At 38.9% G+C, this 21,275-nt stretch overlaps 1 protein-coding gene across 3 annotated transcripts; it reads right to left on the bottom strand.

The window, feature by feature from the left end:
- Window positions 1–223: 223 nt before the first annotated feature.
- Window positions 224–19,603, bottom strand: LOC106088764 (uncharacterized). 3 transcript variants are annotated; one of them, XM_013254433.2, is made up of 6 exons: window positions 18,194–19,602; window positions 11,584–11,777; window positions 9,490–9,652; window positions 9,299–9,407; window positions 1,407–1,588; window positions 224–483 (listed from the first exon to the last, which is right to left on the bottom strand). In XM_013254433.2, the coding sequence occupies exons 1-6, from the start codon at window positions 18,279–18,281 to the stop codon at window positions 404–406; spliced, it is 816 nt and encodes a 271-aa protein (XP_013109887.1). In that variant the 5' UTR covers window positions 18,282–19,602; the 3' UTR covers window positions 224–403. The 3 variants fall into 3 exon arrangements, with proteins under 3 accessions (XP_013109887.1, XP_059226483.1, XP_013109888.1); XM_059370500.1 differs by having other exon boundaries at window positions 1,407–1,591; window positions 18,194–19,599; XM_013254434.2 differs by having other exon boundaries at window positions 342–483; window positions 1,397–1,591; window positions 18,194–19,603.
- Window positions 19,604–21,275: the final 1,672 nt, after the last annotated feature.

Here is a 21,275-nt window from a genome sequence, read left to right as displayed (position 1 = left end):
CAATAAAAGCCTGCTAGGTTGATTTATCCAATCCCCGCTGTTATTTTCAATCACAAAATCCGGCTGTTTTTTTTTAGTATAGTTTTTTTTTTGTTTTGTATTTGTTTGGTTTTTTTGTTTTTATTTTCTTACATTTACATGCATTTACAAAATAAGCACTTTTTCGTTAAAAATACCGCAAAATTTATTTTACGCTTTTTTTTTCTTCTTGGTTTTTTGTGGTTGGTTTTTCTTCTTGTTGTGTGGTTTTGTTTCCTTCATTTAAAATTCTAAATAGAAATATCCTATACGAACACAAATATACTTTTTTGGTTTTTACTTTTCAGTTGGTTGGTTGTTTCTTTTTTTTTTATCAGTTTTGTTTGTTTTTAATTTGTTTTAAATATCATTACAATTATCCAAACTAACTGCTTAAAGCTAAAGACGCGATCGACATGACTACAGCGACTGTTGTCCATTTACGTTGTATATTTGTTGCTTTATCTGGCAAAGGCCAACAGGGACAGAGTAGAAAAGAAAAAAAAGAAGAAGAAGAAGAACATGAAATGAGAACCAAAGTTAATTTGAAATTCAAAAATTGGTTGTTATGGAGATTTAAAAATAAACAACGGCCAATTTGTTTTACTTTTTTTTTTTTTTTTTTTTTTTTCAACATTTTATTTTGGGCAGGTCTTGTCTTTTTTTAGTCAATTATTTGGTGACAAATGTGCGTCAGTCATCAGGAACATCGAATTACATGTCAATTTGGCTGTATGTCGGTCTGTCTGCTCCTTTGGCCACTCGAATGTTGGCCCTTAGCTTGATGGCTCGGTCCATTACCTTTCGTTGAGGTATGGCATATGTGTGTTGAGGGGATAAGGGGTGGGCGTTGTTAAATCATTGTCTTAATAGCATTTCTGTGTAGTCAAGGGTGGCTACAAAAGGATATGAGGGCTTAAGAGTTGCTGCTTAAGTTGTCCTATCTAGGCAACATGAACATTTGAAGGAAACAAAGTGATTTAATATGACAGCCCACCAATATCCTCCCAAGTGTGAAATGAGGTGGTCAGCAAGTGAGGGGGTTATTTTCTTTTTCAATTTTAAACGGCAGTCATTTTTAATTATTTCCTTTATTCGAAGTGAAATTACAGCAATTACTGAAATTATTCCATTAAAACATATTTGCCTTCAGAGTAATTTTAAAGGTTGATGGCCATTTAAGATTGCCATTAGACTTTATTTTAAAGAAAAAAAGGGTCACTTAAGTTTTATTGATTTTTGTTTTGATTTTCTGTGGCTTTTGGAAACTAAACTTTGTTATTTACTTAGCCTGAGTTTGTTGTTCGACCTGTTTTAGTTGTTGGGTTTGTTTGGTTTGTTGGTTTTTGGGGTTTTTGTTTTTGTGAAAATGTCTTACCTCTACTTACCATAGAAAATAGTTTCCCGTCTTTTAGTATAATTAGTACCAAGCAGGTAAAATGCACATGTTATCGGTGTGGGTGATTCAAATTTATCTCTAGGTATACGCGTTCTAACTGTCATACTATATAGGCCACTTGCATTCTGATCCATTTGCGTTAAGACCGAATCCAATATTTTCGTATCAAATCTGCTAATTATGAAAAAGTACAAATTAAAAGAAAGGGAAAGAAAAACGAGAAAAGATGAAAGGGAAAGTTAGTCAAATGGAAATATTGAAAATTTTGTGCAATTAGTTACACATAGCTTATATTATAAAAGGGTACCATTTGGATCATACGTATGCCTAGGGGTATGCCAGTATTCTAAATATGATCAGTATCGGGTAATAAATTCGCCCCTTATAAGTTCAAGATAAATAGGCAGATCCAAATATGCTCTTACTAAGACTATATTGGGCAGGGCTAGCAGAACAACTAATTGAAATTTGATTGCAATCTGAGAAAAAGTGCATATTATGCAGGCTCTACCGTGGCGCAGAGGTTAGCATGTCGGAGTATAACTTCGAACAACTGGCTTCAAATCTCGGCATAAACATCAGGCTACATTTGTGGGGTATCTTGCCATGTTAAAACTTCTCTACCAAGTGGTATCGCACTATTGGCGGAAGTGGAATGGACAATGGAAATGGAAAAGAATTAGAAATTTTTGATGTTTTGTATATCAAAATTTAGCATATGAAATTGCATTAAGCACATATTGATCTCTCTTAAAATATGAACGTAGTATATTGACTGTAAGTTTGGTTTATGCCTGTCCAAAATTCGACATGAATCTTACCCAAATTGGGTTGCCCAAAAAGTAATTGCGGATTTTTCATATAGTCAGCGTTGACAAATTTTTTCACAGCTTGTGACTCTGTAATTGCATTCTTTCTTCTGTCAGTTATCAGCTGTTACTTTTAGCTTGCTTTAGAAAAAAAGTGTAAAAAAAGTATATTTTTTTTTTTATTAAAAATATTTTATTTTATTATTATTTATTTTTTATTAAAATGCATTTACTTTCTTTTAAAAAATCCGCAATTACTTTTTGGGCAACCCAATGTAACACTTTACATATTCTTAGAATTTTACTTTCTAATTTAAATAAATAAAATTGTGATATTCTTTTTTTCTCTCCTTAAACTAGAATTTTTACAAAATTTTGTTTATAAATCAAATTTTACAACTAAAAAAGTTGTAAAAAAATGTTTTTTTAAAAACCCTTTTTTGATCCGATATTCTAACATAATTGGAAAAACTTCTCCTGTAATCACTTAGCATCACCGATCGTTAACCAAAATTTAAGTTAAATAACTTCGGCAAAGTTCCCTTTACCATTAGCAAAATACATTCGTGCACTTTTTTCGTTTTGACTGATATAAAATTTTTTCTAATTTAACAGCTTCAGACAGACATATATGTCCGTCTTTAAATAAAATCACTATAGCATGAAAGGGGAGAGAGGTAACCACTTGATATTTTGCATAGATCCTTAAACTGGATCCAGATCCATAAGTTCAATTTGAGTGGTACATATACATGGCAGCTATATCCAAATCTGAACCGATTTCTAACAGCACGCATAGTGTGAAATGCTTATGAAAATAATTTGCAAAATTTCGGGAATATTGGTTAATTAATTTGCTTGCCATGGCTATAAAGGTGAAAATCGGGCATGCATATATATAGGAGATATATCTAAACCTGAACCGATTTCTATAAAATCTAACGGCTATATTAAGAGTCTTAAGAAAATGATCCATGCCAAATTTCGTGGAGATTGGTTGACAGATATGTACAATAAAGCCATTTTAGTTTAAAACAAGTAAAAGCGTGCTAAGTTCGGCCGGGCCGAATCTTGGGAAACCACCGCCATGGATTCTGTTAAAAATTTATACAAAATAAATTAATTTTGTTGTTGGTTTAACCAGCTTGGACCAATGTGTTTTTATTTCTTGCTTCTATTTCAAAACAAAACAAGAAAAACACTTTTAAGAGTCTCGCCATGCCATGCTCGCGATTTCGGCCTTTGCCAGGGGCCTCGTCAGGCTGCTATGCTACCAAAAGATTACATGCTTCCACCTACCCACTAATTAGTGAGCAGTGCAATGCAAATGGTAGCTGCTCACTAATCAGTGGGCAGGTGGAAGCGTGTAATCTTTTTGTGGCATAGCAGTCTGACGAGGCCCCTGGCAATGGTCGAAAAAGCGATCATTGCAGCCCGCCCCTTGACTAGATTAGTATACCGCCTATGATGATGGGTATATTAAGGCAACATTTTTATACCCACCACCATAGATGTAGGTCGTTGGGAATTGCACATGGGCCATATCTGTTCAGATTTGGATATAGCTCCCATATAAACCGATCTCCCGATTTGACTTCTAGAGCCCCTACAAGCCGCAATTTTTATCCGATTTGGCTTAAATTGAGCATGTGATGTTCCGTTACGATTTCCAATTACGTTCCAAATCGGTCTATAACTTGATATAGCTCCCATATAAATCGATATCCCGATTTGACTTCTTGAGTCCCAATAAGCCACAATTATTGTCCGATTTTGTGGAAATTTTGTGGTGTTCTGCTACGAATTGGCATAGTTGTTGACCAATTACGGTCCAAATCAGTCTATAACCTGATATAGCTCCCATGTAAACCTGGCTCTCGATAATCCTTCTTCGGTTCCTAGAAGCTTTAATTTTTGCTGGTTTGACAGAAGTTTGGTATGTAGAATAAAACGTGCCCTTCATTTTCGGCCGGACCAAGGTTCCTCCCGGCCGAACTTTGCACACTTTTACTTGTTTGACTTCATTTTGTTTATCTATTTGTTCTTTCGTGACACAAAATAAAATCATGTAATTTGGTCTTGTACGTCAAAAGTTATAAGTCCTGTAAAGTAAATGATGGTAAAAATGGTAAATTTTGACACCATGTATGGCCACAACGTTCAAATTTCAATCTTGTGCCAATACAGAGTGTTTCAAGGTCAAAATTCGAAAATATTGCCCAAAAAGTAATTGCGGATTTTTCATATAATCGGCGTTGACAAATTTTTTCACAGCTTGTGACTCTGTAATTGCATCCTTTCTTCTGTCAGTTATCAGGTATTACTTTTAGCTTGCTTTAGAAAAAAATGTAAAAAAGTATATTTGATTAAAGTTCATTCTTGGTTTTATTAAAAATGCATTTACTTTCTTTTAAAAAATCCGCAATTATTTTTTGGGCAACCCAATATAACGTGTCTTCTGCAATTGTTTCAAATTTCATCAAAATCGGAGCACATTTGTGGGTTCTATCGAATTTTGGCCAAATTTTCCCATTTTGGCCCATAGTGCGCCATTCGGACTCATAAAAAAGGAAGCACTTATCATTGAACTTAAACAAGAATTGGACTGTACTCATTAAAGTATCCCCTGTTCCTAAATGGAATATTCATGGTAAATTTAGTAGTTGTAGTAGGCCCCTCATTAGAATGAAGGTCAATATGGTAGCTGATCTAAACCATATTCGGCACAGATATTTAGGAGTCTTAAACAATTAACTATTCCAAATTGTTTGTAGATTGGATATGAGACTCCAACAACCGATCAAAAACCTGAACAACCGATCAAAAACAGCTTTGTAAGGGAAGTTCAAACTACTCAGCGTTTACTGCTGCTCTAAATTCATAGGTGAAGGATAATGTGTCACTTGAGTGCGCTTCCCCTATGTATGCAATTCAGCGCTTTTAGAAGCACAAAATGGAGAATAGGAAATCATAACCACTATTGATTTGTGTCTTTTTTATATAACTGCCATGATTGTTTAAAATCTTTACATGTTATATCCTTCATTAAAGGTTGTGCCTAACCAAAGCTTTGTATGTGGGAGAGGAGGCATCTTAAAATGCCATAGTTTCAGCACTACAATATTTTGCAACGGATTAACCCTCTTTTAAAAACACATTTTTAGGGGGGGTATATTCATTCAGTCTTTCCGTTTGCACACATCGAAATATGAATTTCCTACCTTACAAAATATATATATTCTTGATCGTCGTAAAATTCTAAAGCGATTTAATTCTTACGGTGTGTCTGTCCGTCTATGTGTTTTTATCACTCTACAGTCTTAAAAAGTTGAGATATTGAGCTAAATTTTTGCACAAATTCGTATTTCCTCCATACGCCGGTTCTTCGGTGGGTTCTAAGTTCCTCGACATACTTGCCAAATATTTTTCAGATCGTACTATATTTAGGTATAGCTGCAGTATTGACCGATCTGCCGGTATAGGGTCTTTAAGCCATAACATACGCAATTATAACCCGATTTCGCTAAAATTTTAAACAGAAAGTTTTATAAGGCCTCCCGAAATCCATTTTGGGTTTCAAGCCAGTAAAAACATTTTTTTATTACTTGATTTCAGTGAAATTCGGAACAGTGAATTCTGTTAAAGCCCTTGACATCCATGTCAAATATTGTCTCTTGATATAACTGCCACATAGACCGATTTCCAGCTATAATGTCTTAAGGCCATAACAGGTGCATTTATAACCCGAATTCGCTGACATTTGAAAAGTGAGTTACACTAGCCCTCTCGATATACGGAGCGAGAATGAACTACATTCGACTTTAGTTAAACATAGCTGCCATATAGACCGATCAACAGATTAGGGTTCTTAAACTCATAAAAACCGCATTTGTTCATGGGTCCACATTTAATCCCACGTATTTCGACTTGTTCACTTTCTTAGTTAGGAGCGTAGTATCACCCCCAACTCTTGTGATCTATGGGTCATGGCATCCGATTGAAAACGCAACTCTACGTCTAGCCGGCCCTCTACTACGATTTGGGTATTAATCACAGCCACTAATATACCCCACTGGGGCCTCACCATAGTTAGGCTGGAACCGAAGTTCTAGGGGCTCCCGACACCCGTGGCATCAGATCGGACTCCGCTCGGACTTCGTAACTCTAAAAGACTACTACCAGTTGAACCCGAAACAGTTCCGGTCCGGTCACCTAGGAAAAAAAGAGAAGTCGCCTTTAACCGACCTATAGCCAGCATGTGGAATTTGCACAAAAAGAACATACACCAGGACTATATACACAAACGACAGCCCTGACGGCCATCCCCACGGATAATCGAACACAAACACAAAAGCAACCGGAAACAACGAATGGCAAACGCCGCAGCATCAACTTAGGCAAAACAGGTGCCAGGACATGGCAAGCGCAGCACAAAATTCCACTATCGCGCTTGTAGAGCAACACCATGTTGTGGGTTCATTATGTATATTTAGAGTGCATACATGCCTCCACTTAATTATGTTCGTCTCCTACCGGGAAGAGGTGGCCAACCCTGCAACAGTCGTTTTTTCAAGGACCCTACTGAAATCCGACACTACCTCACAAATTTCAGTTGTGTTTAAATCTCTTGTGTCTGCATAGTACAGGCGTGCGTGTCAGTCCATGCCTCAAGTCTTCAGGTCTTCCACAGTCGCACAAATCAGTTGCGGACAAATGCCTCTGATGCAGTATGAAATCCCTCAGTATGAAACCCAGACTAAAGCCGAAGCCAATTTCCGGGCAGACCCGTACGAACGTCCCATCAAGAAAAATTTCGTAAATCAACCCGACCATTGTCGGAACTGTTCGTCCATATGACCTTACACCTATCATAAAGACGCTCTAAATGGAAAATGGAAAAAGTGGAATTCCCTTTCTCACTCTGTACAGAACAGCCATGTAACTCACGAGTAAATGAAGTGGAGGCATGTCAAGCAAAATTGGTTCTGCATCTGTCGAAATAGCCCTTCACACAAGCAAGCCATCATAGACCCTTTTCGACAAGAGAGGAACTCCTTCTTTCTCAGGACCCTCGCAGCTATTTCGGCTACTCCTGTCATCTTTTCCTTCCCTCAATTCAAATGGACCATGAAACCCATCCTCTATGAAATAGTTACTCCCAGTTATTTTACGTGCGCTACGTTACTGATGCCAACACCGCTAGATCGATGAAGATACAATGTGATGTCCGTTGGTCAAAACACGTATTCGAAGTGTCGAAAGAAGCTTTCAAGTGTTTGGGCTTTCTCACACGGTGCAGGAAGTATTTCACCTCTTCTGATCTTCTCAATATCTTTACTATCTACATCAGACCAAGGATGGAATATAACTCTCATCCTTGGAGCTACTTGACCGGTCTCAGCGGAGAGCTATGGTGGTGATTGGGGACAGTAGAGTATCCAACTATATTGCTTCTCTTGAACATCGTCGGAATGTGGGTAGCGTTATACTGCTCTATTGTTACTTTCATGGCATGTGTTCCAGGGATATTCGTCTTCTTATCTCTGATGTTAGGATGTTCACCAGGAATACAAGACTTGCTGGGAATTCACACCCGTTTGCAATTGATTGGCCAGTCGACCGAACCATGCTTTACCGAACCATTGGTATGTGGATTCAACTTTCGGCTAATGACGTTCAGAAAGTTAAGACGAATATCACTAAACACTACACCTTCTTTACCCCCCTCCAAACCTCAACTTTCCTAATTGCCAACACAATTCACTGCATACATAGGAGACATCCCCTGCGTGTTGGTTACGTAAAAAAAAGAAAAAAAAAACATTTGCTCAAAATTTAATATGGATTGTTTAATAACCCATCTGAAAACATCCGCCGAGGTCCATCATCCATCCATCGAGGTTCCGGATAAGATATAGCTCTCAGCTTGTACATGTAGATTAGGAGTGGGGTATTATAAGGTCGGCACCGCCCCACTTTTGCCTTTCCTTACTGGTTTTTAGTTAAAATATTGGGTTGCCCAAAAAGTAATTGCGGATTTTTTAAAAGAAAGTAAATGCATTTTTAATAAGACTTAGAATGAAATTTAATCAAATATACTTTTTTTACACTTTTTTTCTAAAGCAAGCTAAAAGTAACAGCTGATAACTGACAGAAGAAAGAATGCAATTACAGAGTCACTAGCTGTGAAAAAATTTGTCAATGCCGACTATATGAAAAATCCGCAATTACTTTTTGGGCAACCCAATAGAAGCCTAAAATGTTCAATAGTTAAAAGTCGAATAATCGATCAGTCGAAAGTCGATTCTAGTTTCCATAATCGATCATTGCTTGTGTTGGCGGGAAAACTAAAAGTTGCACCTGCCGAGAAATAACCTAAGATTCCTAAAATGCACAAATTTTTAGAACCCTAGAAATCTTTGTCGAAGATAGTGCATATGAAGTATAATGGGATTTTGCTGCTTTTTTAAATTTGTAATATAAAAAGTTGAAAAATCGACATTTCTATTATCGAATGAAGTCGATAAGTCGATTTTTTTGCTTCGAAAAAACAGTGGAAAAGTTGACTTTTCCATAATAGGAAAAAAAGTCGACTTTTCTTAAATCGAAAAATGTCAAAAGTCAAAAAATCTTGTTTTTCGTCTGACTTTAGATAGCTAAGCTAAGCCGAATCAAGAAGTATTTGCGAGTCGAATCGCACAGTGTAGCAACCACAGTATTGACGCAGTATACAGTTTATGCTTAAACCATAAATGCCATATAAACGTGTACTTTGTTTACGAATTCCATTTTAAGACCTAAAATCCTTAACTGGATACCTACAATGAACTAAATCCGACTTTGGACGTAGTGTCGGTAAGGGTTGTCGCTAAGCCATCGCTATAATATTTTGTAATTTGCTTATTGGGATCAAAAGGAAATAATGCAGGGCACGCGTTTGCCTATTTGCAAAAAAATATTCTTCTTCAAGTCGTGGGTCGGTCTAGTCTATATGCAAAATTTCATCCAAATTGACAGAGTTTTCTAAAAATCAATAGCAATATAAAAGCTTTCAAGCCCTAAGATCACTTACTTTACAGATAGCACCGGTTGGGGGAATACATTTTGAACGGCACACATTACTTCAACATTCTCCCGTGCCCCATCCATTTTGGTTTCTAGTAAAAAGTCCGATTCAGGAACTGGAATTTTTAAAAATTGTTTCGAAACATTAATTAAGTTTTTTCATTCACTCCTCATATATAAATTCTGAGGATGTGTTACCAATTATTTGAAGACGGCTACTTCGTTTATCTGTTGACTCGAATGTTTGCACAAAACACGTGTATTCTCCGGTCATATTCCAATCTGGCCTACGTATTGATATCACACCCGGACTGCCTTCTAGTGTGAAAATTTCCGTATTTATTTTCGATTTCATGATACCCTGGGGGAAAAACAAAAAAAAAAATGTTAATTAAAGTTTACAAAAATAAGAATTTTTTTAAAATTTATGAAAAGACTATGTTTACACAGATTTTTATGGCAATTAATAATAAACATTAAGAAAAATGTAGAAATCTGTTCCCTTTCTTTGAGAAAAATACCAAATAGTACCAAGAATAACAATACATCGGAAAACCCTTTAAGTCGCCCAATATTTATTGTCAAGGTATAAACGAATCCCAATTTTGAGCTCTTTAGCTTAATTCATAAAGAATGTACAATTTTGTACGTTTTAGTACCTATTTTTCACTTTTTGGTACCAAAATGTAAGAATTTTGAATGGATCATGTAGTCACCCATTATGTAATTCCTTTTTACAATCGAAATTTCAGACCTTTAGCTCCATCTGCAAAGAAAGTACTAAATGGTACCAATTTTGGTGCCAAAATGTATGCATTTTTAATAGATCATTTAGTCACCCATCATTTATTTCTTAGTTGTACCCACATGCCAAATTTCAGACCTCAAGATCCATCTGAACAGAAAGTACAAAACGGTACCATTTTTAGTACCAAAAATGTAAAAATTTTGAACCATTTAGTCATCCATCATTTATTTTTTAGTTGTGCCAACATCCCAAATTTCGAACCCCTAGCTCCATCTACAAAGAAAGTACCAAAAAGCACTAATTTTGGTACTAAAATGTTAGAATTGTGAAAAAACCATTTAGTTGGACATCATATATTTCTAAGTATTACCTACATCCAAAATTTTAGTAATCTAGCTCCATCTATACAGAAAGTACCAAATGGTACCGATATTGGTACCAAAATGTACGAATTGTAAAAAGATCATTGTCACTCATTATATATTTCCTAACTGTACCTGCATGCCAAAATTCAGACCTCTAGCTCCATCCGAAAAGATAGTGCTAAATGGTACCAATTTTGGTACCAAAATGTACGAACTCTGAATATATCATTTAGTCACCCATCATATATTTGCTTCATCTGTAACGAAATTACCAAATGGTACCAATTGCGTTTTCCAGAGTTACCAGTACTATTTTTCTTATTTGGCCTTTCTCCCTCATACTATTAAGCCAAATTTCAAAATTCTACCTCTATCAATCCGCCCTGCACAAAGTTCACCCATATCGTACCATTCTGGTACTTTTTTTAGCACTTAAATATACAAAATTCCAAAAACTCTTATAGTCCCCAATTAAGTTTGCTATAGTGTACAAGAGTTCCAAAATTCAGTGATCTAGTTCAATTAGCAAAGAAAGTACCAAATAGTACCAATGCGGTACTAAAGTACTATTTCTCCCAATTCCGGTACGATTTTCCAAAAAAAAATTTGGCAAACCTTATTTTTCGAGACGCTCTTAAATTGGAGCCTAAGAACATAATTCTAGCCCTTTCCGTTTTGGATAAATATGTACCATTTCGTACTTTTTGGTACTTTTTAGTACCTGAAGGTACGAACATCAGCAAATCCAGCCTTAATGCGTGCCTAAGACCCAAGACCAACATTCATGCAAAATTTCATTATTCTTGCTTTAGCCGTTTGGGCTGGGCGATGATCAGTCAGTCAGTCTAGTTATTTATTATAACTAGAATGTATTTAAATGAAATCTTTTATGAAAATAAAATTTAAACTATATTTTCTTTCATAGTGAACATTTTCGATTTTTTTTCATTATTTCCAACTGTCTACTTATTATGGCAAATTTAAGATCCTATCTACAAAACTAGAATTTAATGAAATTTTCTATAATAAAATTTTAACATAATTTTTCTATCAAATATTCATTTGGTTTTTTGAATTGTTTCATGACAAATATTCCATGATCCCATTTCTAATATGGGTTATTTTGTTTTTTTCTTCGTTTTTGGCTAAACAATAGATTAAAGCCTCATTCATACTTACCATAGCAAATCCCTTTACGGAGGGTATCCATTGATATATCGAATGATTGTTGAACAGCCATTTGAGCACAAACCCCTTCTCACGTGGCCCCAATTCATATTCACAGTCCAGCACTAAGGGCTCCGGCTCCGTGTGCCGTTCCAGTGTGTAGGTATGAGGCACCTTAAGGTTTGTTATTCTTACAGACTGGGTAACTAATTAGCAGGCGATACATAAGAATATACAAGAAGAAAAAGAAGAAGAAGAAGAAAAAGTAAGAAAACGACAATGCAGCCAATTAACAAAGCTAAGCTCTTAACCAAGAAAGGCCGGAAATGTATTGAATTACAGTGACCCGTGGCCAATGCGAAGAAACGAATGCAACAACAAAACGTTGAGATATGGTTACTTAATAATAAAATTAAATGGAATGTTATTGTAATGGGATGGGTTAAAGTACACAGAACGAAATGAAATAAAACAAGCGTTAAGTTTGGCCGGGCCGAACTTTGGATAACCACCACCTTGGGTATATATGTCAATATATACAATATATATATGTAAACCACCACCTGTCCAAGGGTCTCTTAACCCATTGAAGACTATACAACCAGCCTTGCCACGTTTTTTAAGGACATCAACAAGTGCTTCCAGCCAGGCTAACTACGTTGAACGTAGAATTACTGGCACCATCGCTTGTCGTATGTGGAATAACGATTTCCCCAAACTGGGGTAATATATCTGACACTATATTCCACTCCCTCCGGACGTACATCGATTATATTATCAGGCCCCGATGATATATGCGAAAGTTGTAACGTCTATATCATCGATCTTGACACTTATTTCGATAGAAAAAAATAATCCGGTCATAATCCGGTGAAAAATGCATAACTTATGCCTCCATAGCAGCTATATCGAAATATGGTCCGATTTTGACCAAATTCGGCACAGACATTGAGTGATCTTATAAGAACAAGTCATTGTTCAATTTTGGTAAACAAAAAATTGGTCTTTTTGGTTGCTATATCCAAATATAGACCGATCTGAACCATCTGACGAAACGGATGTCGAAAAGCCTAACTTAAGTCAATGTGTCAAATTTCAGTTAAATCGGATTATAAATGCGCCTTTTATGGGGCCAAGACTTTAAATCGAGAGAGCGGTCTATATGGCAGCTATATCAAAATCTGAACCGATCTAGGCCATATTGAAGACAGATGTCGAAGGCCCTAACACAATTCACTGTCCCAAATTTCAGCGACATCGGACAATAAATGAGTCTTTTATGGGCCAAAAACCTTAAATCGAGATATCGGTTTATATGGCAGTTACATCCAAATCTGAACAGATCTGAGGCGCATGGCAAACAGATGTCGAATAGCCTAACATAAGTCACTGGATTAAGTTTCGACGAAATCGAACAATAAATGCGCCTTTTATGGGCCCAATACCTTAAATCGAGAGATCGGTCTATATGGCAGCTATATCCAAATCTAGACCGATCTGAGCCAAATTGAAGGAGAACTTCGAGGGGCCTACACAAACAACCCAATGTCCCAAATTTCGGCGAAATCGGATAATAAATGCCGCTCTTTATGGGCAGCTATATCCAAATCTGATCCGATCTGAGCCAAATTGAAAACGGATATCATAACTCGCTGTCCCAAATTTCGGCGACATCAGACAATAAATGCGGTTTTTATGGGTCCAAGACCAAAAATCGAGCTAGCTATATCCAAATTTGAACCGATCTGAGCCAAATTGAGGAAGAATGTCAAAGGGTCCAACACAACTCACTGTTTCAATTTTTGGCAAAATCGGACATTAAATGCGCCTTTAATGGGCCCATACCCTTAAATCGAGAGATCGGTCTATATGGCAGCTATATCCAAATCTAGACCTATTTGAGCCAAATTAAAGAAGAACTTCGAGGGGCCTAACACAACCCACTTTCCCAAATTTCGGCGAAATCGGATAATAAATGCCGCTTTTTATGGGCAGCTATATCCAAATCTGATTCGATCTGAGCCAAATTGAAAACGGATATCATGGGGTCCAACAAAACTCGCTGTCCCAAATTTTGGCGACATCAGACAATAAATGCGGTTTTTATGGGCCCAAGACCAAAAATCAAGGTAGATATATCCAAATCTGGACCAATCTGCACAAAATTGAAGGAGGACGTCGAGGGGCCTTACACAACCCACTGTCCCAAATTTCCGCGAAATTGGATAATAAATGCGCCTTTTATGGCCCAAAATCTCAAATCGAGGGATCGGTCTATAAGGCAGCTATATCCAAATCTGGACCGATGTGCACCAAATTAAAGGAGGACGTCGAGGACGCTTTAAACAACCCACTGTCCCAAATTTTGGCGTCATCGGACAATAAATGCGCCTTTAATGGGCCCACAACCTTAAATCAAGAGATCGGTCTATATGGCAGCTATATCCAAATCTAGACCAATCTGGGCCAAATTAAACAATGGTGCCGAAGGTCCTAACACAACTCACTGCCCCTAATTTCGGTGACATCGGACAATAAATGCTCCTTTTATGGGACCAAGACCTTAAATCGAGAGATCGGTCTATATGGCAGCTATATTCAAATATGGACCGATCTGAGCCAAATTACAGAATGATGTCGAATGGCCTGACTTAACTCACTGTCCCAAATTTCAGCCAAATTAGATAACAAATGTGGCTTTTATGGGCCTAATATCATAAATCGGCGGATAGGTCTATATGGGGGCTATACCAAGATATAGTCCGATATAGCCCATCTTCGAATTTAACCTGCCTATAAACAAAAATAAAATCTGTGCAAAGTTTCAGCCGGTACGACCAAGAGTATCGAGATGCTACTGAAGCCAATAATGCGTCATATAGAGCAACCCTGCAATCAGTAGCAAAGCGCCAGATGAAGGAGAGGTATCGGGAGAAAAGGAGAGAGTATAAACGTCTATTCCGCAGAAAGAAAAAGGAAATTGAAAGACGTGAGTGTGAGCGAATTGAGATCTACAGGTGTCAGAATGAAGTCCGGAAATTCTTTCAAAGAATTAAACATCAAACCGATAACTTTGGCGCAGGCACATCCTCTTGCAGAGACAAAGAAGGAAATCTGGTAACTGACACAGATAACATGATGAGAATATGGAAAGAACATTTCATCCAACTGCTAGTGTCCGACGTTGGCGGCGTAGAACATACCGCAGAACCTATCAATGATGATGGTATGTTTGCCTTCTAGTCAGAATGAGGTCCAAGTAGCACTGAACCGACTAAAGAACAACAAGGCAGCAGGAGCTGATGGGTTACCCGGCAAGGCAGCAGGAACCGATGGGTTACTCGCTGAACTATTTACGACAGAAGGCGACACGCTGATATAGCATATGCATCAGCTTATCTGCTCAATCTGGCTAGAAGAACGCATACCCGATGATTGGAACCTCAGCATATTATGTCCCGTACACAAAAAAGGATACAAGACGGAATGTGCCAACTACAGAGGAATAAGTCTCCTCCCCATCGCATATACGAAACTCTCGAGCGTTCTGTGTGAAAGATTAAAACCTAAAGTCAATGAGATAATTGGGCCCTATCAATGCGGCTTTAGATCTGGTAAATCCACCCTGGACCAGATATTCACACTGCGGCAAATTCTGGAGACCCGAAAAAGACAAATCAACACCCACCATCTCCATCCGTTTTTGATAGCCCTATACGTTCAAAGGTATTTCAAGCCATGTCTGAGTTTGGTATCCCTGCAAAATTAGTAAGACACTGCGGGGTGACACTTGCTGATACGCGTTTCTCACCAAGAATAGGAAAGAATCTCTCCGAGCCATTCAATACAAAACGAGGTTTTAGACAAGGAGAGAGTCCATCGTGAGATCTTTTTAATAAGTTGCTGTAGAAGATAATACGAGATGCAGATGGGAATAGATATGACACACTACTCACAAGGGAACGCATGACGACGACATCGATATCATAGGTCGGTCACCGGAAGAAGTAACTGTAGCCTTTGAAAGAATCGAAAGACAATCAAAATGAGTCTAGCAGTGAATGGAGATAAAATAAAATAAATGGTATCACCGAGCAGATAAAAAAATGGAGAAAATTGGGAACCACAACTTTGAGATAGACAGCAACAGCAACGTAACCGAAACGAATGACATCAGTTTTGAGATAGAGCGAAGAATAATACTGGCAAACAGATGCTACTTTGGATTAAGTGGGCAGTTTAGAGACAAGGCCACCTCTCGACACACAAAGATTACATTAAACAAGTCACTGATACTACCCGTGTTGTTATATGGTTCTGAGGCATGGGTACTTGTGAATGCAGATGAGACAGTGCTTGGAGTGTTTGAGAGAAAGATGCTTCGTAAAATATGTTGGAGGATATAGGCGTCGTATAAACCACGAGCTATATAACGACGATAGCATAGTTACACGTATCAAAATACAACGGTTGCGCTGGCTAGGCCATATTGTCAAAATGGATGGAGAAGCCCCAGCAAAGAAGTCTTTTGAAGGCAATCACGGTTGTATACGCAAAGAAAGAGGAAAAATCTAATGGTGGGAGATCATGGATGGGTCACTGAGGAGGTTGACGCGATTGGCTACCAGAAATGGGTTGAGGATCAACCCAGGCAAGACGGAGCTGGTGTTCTTCACGCGTAGATATAAGATACCGGAGTTCAGATTCCCGTCTGGATGGGGTCACCCTACGGCTGTCGATGAAGGCGAAGTACCTAGGCATAGTCCTCGATTCGAGAGTGACCCGGAAGAGGGAAACCGAGGAAAGAAGGCGTAAGGCACTGTGCGCTTTTTTCTACTGTAGGATGGATATGCAGCGGTAGGAAGTGGGGGTAACTCCCAAGTTGCTTTATTGGATGTATACGGCCATCGTGAGACCGGTACTGGCATATGGGGCACTGGTATGGTGGAATGCCATAGGGAAGAGGACGCATGCGAGGGAGTTCGAGAAGGTCCAGAGACTGACCAGGGGCGCTGAGATCCGGTTTTACGCGCAGGTGATCACAGGTTCTCTCAGATTCGCACCGCAGGCAGGCCTGGAGGCGATGCTGGATATGCAGCTCATTGGGGCCTATATTTTGAACGGCGTCGCCAGGCTTGCTCTTAGGCTGAGGGAGCTCCGCATGCTGAAGAAGAATGGTTTCGGCCACATTTCGATTCTGGGTATTATGGATGCGGAGGGTAGACTGAGGAGGATCTCCGACTACCTGGCATCAGTGCCGACTGGAGTGAGCGCATTCGTGATTCAATTTCCTGAGAGGAGACGAAATGGAAGACGAATGGTGTACTGGAGGAGAGTGAGACTTCGATCTACACAGATGGCTCTAAGATGAAGTCAGAGATTGGATTGGTAGTCTACTCTGATGCACTCAATATCAGTATGTCTCTGAGACTACCGGACGAGTGCACGGCAGAAGTCTGTGCCATTGCAGTGGCCGCAATATAAATTCTGATAAGGGACTTACCGCAATTGAAACTCAGAATTTATGTGGACAGTATGGCGGCGCTCAAGGCTTTAGAGTCGAGGATGGTAAGGTCGAGATGCGAGGCTCCAGGCCCACGATGTGATCCTGACATGGGTTCCTAGCCATGAGGGGATTCCAGGAAATGAGAGGGCGGACGAGTGCGCCAGGAGGGGTTCGTCTGCGCCGGGCGGGCCAATTATTGTTCTTGCCTACGTGCCATTTGTCGAGTTACTGAGCACAGTCGAGGGGATGGACAGGGCGGCGTCGGTGGCGAGGTGGCACTCGGTGGATAGTTGCAGGACTGCAAAGGCACTATGGCCAGTCATCGACCAGAGTAGGACGAGGGAGTTTCTGGCGTTCGATACGAGGTCGATGAGTACCTTGACAGGGGTCATAACCGGACACTGTGCCATAGGCCGCATGGGGATACCGCACAATGATTTCTGTAGGAGTTGTCTCGATGAGGATGAGAAGTAGACTATTGATCACTTGCTGTGTTCCTGTCCTGATATGCAGAGACGTAGGCTCTCCTTTGTGGGAAGCCTTTTCTTCTGTGATCTGGGTGAACTTGCGAACGTATGTCTCTTGAGGTTTGTTGAAGGAAACACCTCGAATTTTGGTGTTCGAGATTTTTGAATGAGTGCAGAAGATCGAGGCGCCTGGAACGCTATTTTACGTTCGGCTAATGGGACAAATGTGCTGTCATAGACAATTAAAGTACAGTAAAGTAATTGTAAAAGAGAACACAGCGTGGCTGAGTAGGCTAGTTCACAATAAAGAGGGATAGTTCCTAAAGGAGTTTTCATAAAGATGGACCTCCAGAAATTTTTGTTTGAAACCAACTTCGTTGAAAAATGAAATAATTATTTATCACTAACACGATAGAGGTTTGATGTTGAAGACCACCATATAAGCAAGATAGATTAAAATTGGCAGACCAAAATAATATTTGAAATTTAATTAAATTATAGAATTTTTGACCAAAAAAAAAAATCAGTTTTGCTTAACTAAAAACTAGGGGCAACTATTTTTTTCGTCAAAATATTAAGTTTTTCGCAGTGTATGAAACCTGTGTGTTTGTGTGGGGCTGAAGAAGGCAAGAGTTAAATATTGACTTACTTGTTAGCAACGATAGCCATGTTAGTATGCTAACACATACTAGATATCGTCTTAGCGCCATTGGATATAAACGCAGTGTTGCATTCATTAGCCTTTGTTGTGTTTTTTTTAAATCCAAAGTTTAACTTTGGATAAAAAAAAATTATGAGTTTCGTTTAATACTTCGGCAGAGTGTGGGGGTGGGCAGGGAGTGCCGGGATTTCGTTTATTTTAATCGCTGTATCCGTGATGCTGTTGCAAGCCTAGAGGATTTGTCTCCTCAATGCTTGAATTGCTGGATGGCTGGCTGGCTGGCTGGCTGGCTGACTGGCTTACTGACTGACTGGCAGAGTGTTCAAATGTTACTGACTCCTAATCCTTGACTCCCGCTCTGTGTGTGTTTTGCTTGAGTTGCCTTTGACGTGTTACACTATGTCTTTGGTGCTTTGGCCATAATCACCCTTTTGTATATTGGAGGGCAAGGAGCGTTGCATTGCGATTTTTTCGGTTGTTTGCTGGGGTGGCCTTTCAAAATTCCAGTTTCTTGTTTTAGCCTAAGGACGCAAACATCGTTGAATCATTTTGTGAGTAGGGTTTGCAGGGGCAGTGGGTGTAGGAAGTTTGTTCGGAAGGATTTTTGCAATTATTTCTATCATAAAAAAAAAACACACACACACGCACTCGCACACATACAAAGACACACGCGTTAATATCTACAACTATTTTAATTGATTAATTGACTTTTAGAACTTCTAAGACTTGGTCGTGTTTGCTTCGCTTCACTGTTCTATATTTCCTTTTTTGCCTTTTATGAGAAAGTCGTCCTTTTCCTTTATGGGCAAACAAAAAATTATCCTTGTGGATTTTTCAGTGTGTTACGAGTATTACTGCGCTGCTGCTGCCCGCGCCGCTGTCGTTGTCGTTTTTCGCTTGCCTACCCCCTATGGCCCTCTGCGTATCCTTACGCTGCTTCCTCTTCTTCTTCGAGAGCCTGGCCGAAATGTATTATTCCGCTATGTGTACCTATTGTTTTTTTTTTGCTTCCTCGCCAGTTTTTTTCCTTCGTCCTGGAATTGTTTTTTTCCTTTGTCGTTGCCGTTTAACTCATTTTGTGGCCTTTTGGGGGAGAATTGCTGGTGGAGTTAGCTGGTGTTATCCTGCCGCATCGCTTATCCTTTGGCCCCAGACATTTATGCACTTTATTCGATTGTCAATTTTCGACGTTTCACTTTTTTTTTTTTTTTGCTACTCAGAGTTTTGTGTGCGATTTTATAATTGTGTGACTCTCTAATGCGAAAATTCTTGTAGCTCGTTTGCCTTCTTGCGTCTATGTTCTCGCTCGCCACTACGTTGTGGATGGATGGAGGGGGCAACGTGTCCTGCGAAAATGAAGTTTTGGAATGTATTTGTTTGCTAATAGAGTTGACATCTTTCACCTGACGACCACTGCAACTCGGTTTGTCTCTTTCGTCATTGTTGGAATGTGGCAGGATGCCCAATGCGCATAATCTTTGATAAAAGCTTTTGATTTGATAAAAGCTCCGTGGCGAAACACATGTAATTTATGAACCGTCCTGTGTGAAAGTACTCGAGGGTTGGCAAAGCGCATGTGTGGGATTTTTTTAATGTCAGATTAGCTGTCAAGTGTCAAAAAATCCTAGAACCGTTATTTTAAATGAAAATATGGTACTTTTGAAATGTCTAAAGACTTTTTATACCCACCTTAATGGAATGCCCATGAACATGACAATGGCAAACTTCTCACAAATCAATGAGTGCTGCCCGATTCAATTTTAAGCTTAATGGTAAGGGACCTCTTATTTATAGCCTAGTTCGAACGGCGTGCCGCAGAGCGACACCGCTTTGGGGAGAAGTTGTACAAAGTACCTCACAAATGTAGCCAACATAGAAAAGGATAACTACTGCTGAAAATTTTTCTGATGTTCCTGCCAGGATTTGAACCCCGGCGTTCAGCGTCATAGGCGGCCATGTTAACCTCTTCCTGCGGTGGCCTTGAGGCATACAAGTGTAGTCATTCTATTTGTAACACCTCGAAATATTGATCTGCGACCCCATAAAGTATATATTGGGTTGCCCAAAAAGTAATTGCGGATTTTTCAAAAGAAAGTAAACGCATTTTTAATAAAACTTAGAATGAACTTTAATCAAATATACTTTTTTTACACTTTTTATCTAAAGCAAGCTAAAAGTAACAGCTGATAACTGACTGAAGAAAGAATGCAATTACAGAGTCACAAGCTGTGAAAAATTTTGTCAACGCCGACTATATGAAAAATCCGCAATTACTTTTTGGGCAACCCAATATATTCTGGATCGTCTCGACATTTTGAGTCTATACAGCCATGTCCGTCCGTCCGTTTGTCCAAATCACGAATTTATAAAGCTAGCCGCTTCAACAGATACTTCTTATTGATGTAGGTCATAGGGGATTGCAAAGGGGCCATATCGGTTCAGATTTGGATATAGCCCCCATATAAACCGGTCCCCGAATTTGACTTCTTGAGCCCTTAGAAACCTCAATTTTCATCCGATTTGACTGAAATTTGGAACAAGGACTTGAATTATCACTTCCAATATCTAAGTCAAGTATGATCTGAATCGTTCTATAAACAGATATAGCTCCCATGTAAACCGATCCCAGGATTTGACTTCGTGAACCCTAAGAAGCCTCAATTTTTAAACGATTTGGCTGAAATTCGAAACAAAGACTTGTGTTATGACTTTCAACATTCATGTCAAGTATGATCTGAATCAGTATATAAACAAATATAGCCCCCATATAAACCGATCTCCGGATTTCACTTCTTGAGCCCTTAGAAGCCTCTATTTTCATTCGATTTGGCTGAAATTTGGAACAGAGACTTGTGTTGTGACTTTCAACATCCATGCCAAGTATGATCTGAATCGTTCTATAAACAGATATAGCCCCCATGTAAACCGATTCCAGGATTTGACTTCTTGAACCCTAAGAAGCCCCAATTTTCATACGATTTGGCTGAAATTCGAAACAAAGACTTGTGTTATGACTTTCAACATCCATGCAAAGTACGATTTGAATCGGTCTATAAACAGATATAGCCCC

The sequence above is a fragment of the Stomoxys calcitrans genome, chromosome 5 (genome assembly GCF_963082655.1).
Source record: "Stomoxys calcitrans chromosome 5, idStoCalc2.1, whole genome shotgun sequence".
Taxonomy (NCBI): Eukaryota; Metazoa; Arthropoda; class Insecta; order Diptera; family Muscidae; genus Stomoxys; species Stomoxys calcitrans.
The sequence above is the reverse complement of the archived record's forward strand: the minus strand, read 5'-3'. Positions and strand labels throughout refer to the sequence as shown.